The sequence below is a fragment of the Pezoporus wallicus genome, unplaced genomic scaffold (genome assembly GCF_028554395.1).
Source record: "Pezoporus wallicus isolate ANWC-B61680 ecotype Strahan unplaced genomic scaffold, APGP_CSIRO_Pwel_v1 contig_14497, whole genome shotgun sequence".
Classification (NCBI taxonomy): Eukaryota; Metazoa; Chordata; class Aves; order Psittaciformes; family Psittacidae; genus Pezoporus; species Pezoporus wallicus.
Window position 1 is genome coordinate 1 of NW_026638322.1, and position 3,758 is coordinate 3,758.

Here is a 3,758-nt window from a genome sequence, read left to right on the forward strand (position 1 = left end):
CTGGCACCCACTGACACCCATTGGCACCCCATTGACACCCACTGACACCCACTAGCACCCATTGACACCCACTGGCACCCATTGACACCCAGTGGCACCCACTGAGGTGGCAGTGCCCAGGGCGAGGTTCTGTCCTACACTCGGCTGTGGCTCAGGGCAGTCAGTGCATCACAGAACTTGGTCCTGGGTGCTGAGCAGCAGCGCAGGGAGCAGGATGGGACCGGGAAGGGACCGGGATGGGGCCGGGATGGGACCGGGAAGGGACCGGGATGGGACCGGGATGGGGCTGGGATGGGACCGGGATGGGGCTGGGAAGGGGCTGAGATGGGGCCGGGATGGGGCCGGGAAGGGGCTGGGATGGGGCCGGGATGGGACCAGGATGGGACCGGGAAGGGACTGGGAAGGGACTGGGATGGGGCCGGGATGGGGCCGGGAAGGGACCGGGATGGGACCAGGATGGGACTGGGATGGGATCGGGATGGAGCTGGGAAGGGACCAGGAAGGGATCAGGATGGGACCGGGATAGGGTCAGGAAGGGACTGGGATGGGACCAGGAAGGGATCCGGATGGGGCCAGGATGGAAGCAGGATGGGACCAGGAAGGGACTGGGATGGGACCAGAAAGGGATCAAGATGGAACCGGGATGGAACCGGGATGAGATCAGGATGGAACCGGGATGGGATCAGGATGGAACCGGGATGAGATCAGGATGGAACCGGGATGGGATCAGGATGGAACCGGGATGGGATCAGGATGGAACCGGGATGGAACCAGGATGGGATCAGGATGGAACCGGGATGGGATCAGGATGGAACCGGGATGGGATCAGGATGGAACCGGGATGGGATCAGGATGGGATCAGGATGGAACCGGGATGGGATCAGGATGGGATCAGGATGGAACCGGGATGGAACCAGGATGGGATCAGGATGGAACCGGGATGGGATCAGGATGGAACCGGGATGGGATCAGGATGGGACCGGGCTGTGGCCGCTCCAGCCTGGGGCTGAGCCCTGCGCTGCCCCCCCAGGAGCCCTCCCTGTACACGGTCAAGGCCGTCATCATCCTGGACAACGACGGCGAGCGCCTCTTCGCCAAGGTGGGGGGGGCCGAGGGGACATTGGGGGGACCCCCCCCCACCCCCGTGTGTCCCCCCCATCCCCTCACCCCCCCATTGCCCCCCCCCAGTACTATGATGGCTCCTACCCCAGCGCCAAGGAGCAGAAGGGCTTTGAGAAGAACATCTTCAGCAAGACCCAGCGCAGCGACAGTGGGTGCTGGGGGGCAATGGGGGGGATATGGGGCAGATGGAGGGGGGATATGGTGGGGATATGGGGTGGCAATGGGGGAGATGGAGGGGGATATGGGGGGGGTTATGGGGGGAGCATGGAGGGGGATATGGGGGGAGCAGGGGGGGATATGGGGTGGCAATGGGGGAGCATGGAGGAGGATATGGGGGGGAGCAGGGGGGGATATGGGGGGGGATATGGGGGGAGCATGGAGGGGGATATGGAGGTCCCTGGGGGCAGCAATGTGGGGCAATGGGGTGCAATGTGCGGCAGTGTGGGTCAATGTGGGTCAATGTGGGTCAGTGTGGGTCAATGTGGGTCAATGTGGGTCAATGTGGGTCAATGTGGGTCAGTGTGGGTCAATGTGGGTCAATGTGGGTCAGTGTGGGTCAATGTGGGTCAATGTGGGTCAATGTGGGTCAATGTGGGTCAATGTGGGTCAATGTGGGTCAATGTGGGTCAGTGTGGGTCAATGTGGGTCAATGTGGGTCAATGTGGGTCAATGTGGGTCAGTGTGGGTCAATGTGGGTCAATGTGGGTCAATGTGGGTCAATGTGGGTCAATGTGGGTCAATGTGGGTCAATGTGGGTCAATGTGGGTCAATGTGGGTCAAAGAGGTCAATGTGGGTCAATGTGGGTCAATGTGGGTCAGTGTGGGTCAATGTGGGTCAATGTGGGTCAATGTGGGTCAATGTGGGTCATTGTGGGTCAATGTGGGTCAATGTGGGTCAATGTGGGTCAGTGTGGGTCAGTGTGGGTCAATGTGGGTCAATGTGGGTCAATGTGGGTCAATGTGGGTCAATGTGGGTCAATGTGGGTCAATGTGGGTCAATGTGGGTCAATGTGGGTCAATGTGGGTCAATGTGGGTCAGTGTGGGTCAATGTGGGTCAGTGTGGGTCAATGTGGGTCAATGTGGGTCAATGTGGGTCAATGTGGGTCAATGTGGGTCAATGTGGGTCAATGTGGGTCAATGTGGGTCAATGTGGGTCAATGTGGGTCAGTGTGGGTCAATGTGGGTCAATGTGGGTCAATGTGGGTCAGTGTGGGTCAATGTGGGTCAATGTGGGTCAATGTGGGTCAATGTGGGTCAATGTGGGTCAGTGTGGGTCAATGTGGGTCAGTGTGGGTCAGTGTGGGTCAGTGTGGGTCAATGTGGGTCAGTGTGGGTCAATGTGGGTCAGTGTGGGTCAATGTGGGTCAGTGTGGGTCAGCGTGGGTCAATGTGGGTCCCGCGGGTGCCCCCCCGCAGGTGAGATCGCGCTGCTGGAGGGGCTCACAGTGGTTTACAGGAGCAGCATCGACCTCTACTTCTACGTCATCGGCAGCCCCTATGAGAACGAGGTGGGGGGGCACCCATGGGTGCGCATGGGGGGGAGCACCCATGGGTGGTAATGGGGGGGCACCCATGAGTTGTAATGGGGGGGCACCCATGGCCGGGGAGCACCCATGGGGGGGCATGGGGGAGCACCCATGGGTGGTAATGGGGGGGCACCCATGGTTTATAATGGGGGGGCACCCATGGTGGGGGAGCACCCATGGGGGGGCATGGGGGGGAGCACCCATGGGTTATAATGGGGGGGCACCGATGGCGGGGGAGCACCCATGGATGGTAATGGGGGAGCACCCATGGGTTATAATGGGGGGGCACCCATGGGTGGGGAGCACCCATGGGGGGGCATGGGGGAGCACACAGGGGTGATAATGGGGGGGCACCCATGGGGGGAGATCGGGTGGAGCACCCATGGGTGGCAAGAGGGGGGCATCTATGGGTGGTAATTGGGAGCAGCCATAGCCGGGGGTGAGGGGCACCAATGGGTGGGGGTGTGGGGGGCACCCATGGGGGGGGTACCCATGGAGGGGATGGGGGGCACCCATGGGTGCGGATGGGGGGGGCACCCATGGGTGATGATGGGCGGGCACCCATGGGTGATGATGGGCAGGGCACCCATGGGTGGGGATGAGGGGGCACCCATGGGTGCGGATGGGGGGGTACCCATGGGTGGCAAGAGGGGGGCACCTATGGGTGGTAACTGGGGGCACCCATAGGTGGGGATGAGGGGCACCAATGGGTGGGGATGTGTGGGGCACCCATGGGTGGGAATGGGGAGCACCCATGGGGGAGCACCCATGGGGGGAGATGGGGGCAGAGTACCCATGGGTGCGAACGGGGGAGCGCCCATGGGTGACAATGGGAGGGCATCCATGGGTGGGGATGGGGGGGCACCTAAGGGTGATGATGGGGGGGGTACCCATGGGTGGCAAGAGGGGGGCACCTATGGATGGTAATTGGGGGCACCCATAGGCGGGGATGAGGGGCACCAATGGGTGGGGATGTGTGGGGCACCCATGGGTGGGGACCCGGAGCACCCATGGGGGGAGCACCCATGGGGGGGATGGGGGGGGCACCCATGGGTGGTAATGGGAGAACATGGGGGGGGACACAGTAGGGTGATAATGGGGACACCCAG

At 62.2% G+C, this 3,758-nt stretch overlaps 1 protein-coding gene across 1 annotated transcript; it reads left to right on the top strand.

The window, feature by feature from the left end:
• Positions 1 to 973: 973 nt before the first annotated feature.
• LOC130599670 (coatomer subunit zeta-1-like) lies at positions 974 to 2,631 on the top strand (the record flags this gene model as incomplete). Its single annotated transcript, XM_057410344.1, has 3 exons — positions 974 to 1,099; positions 1,189 to 1,270; positions 2,540 to 2,631. Coding segments are annotated over exons 1-3 (300 nt in total), but the record flags the coding sequence as incomplete, so codon positions are not given.
• Positions 2,632 to 3,758: the final 1,127 nt, after the last annotated feature.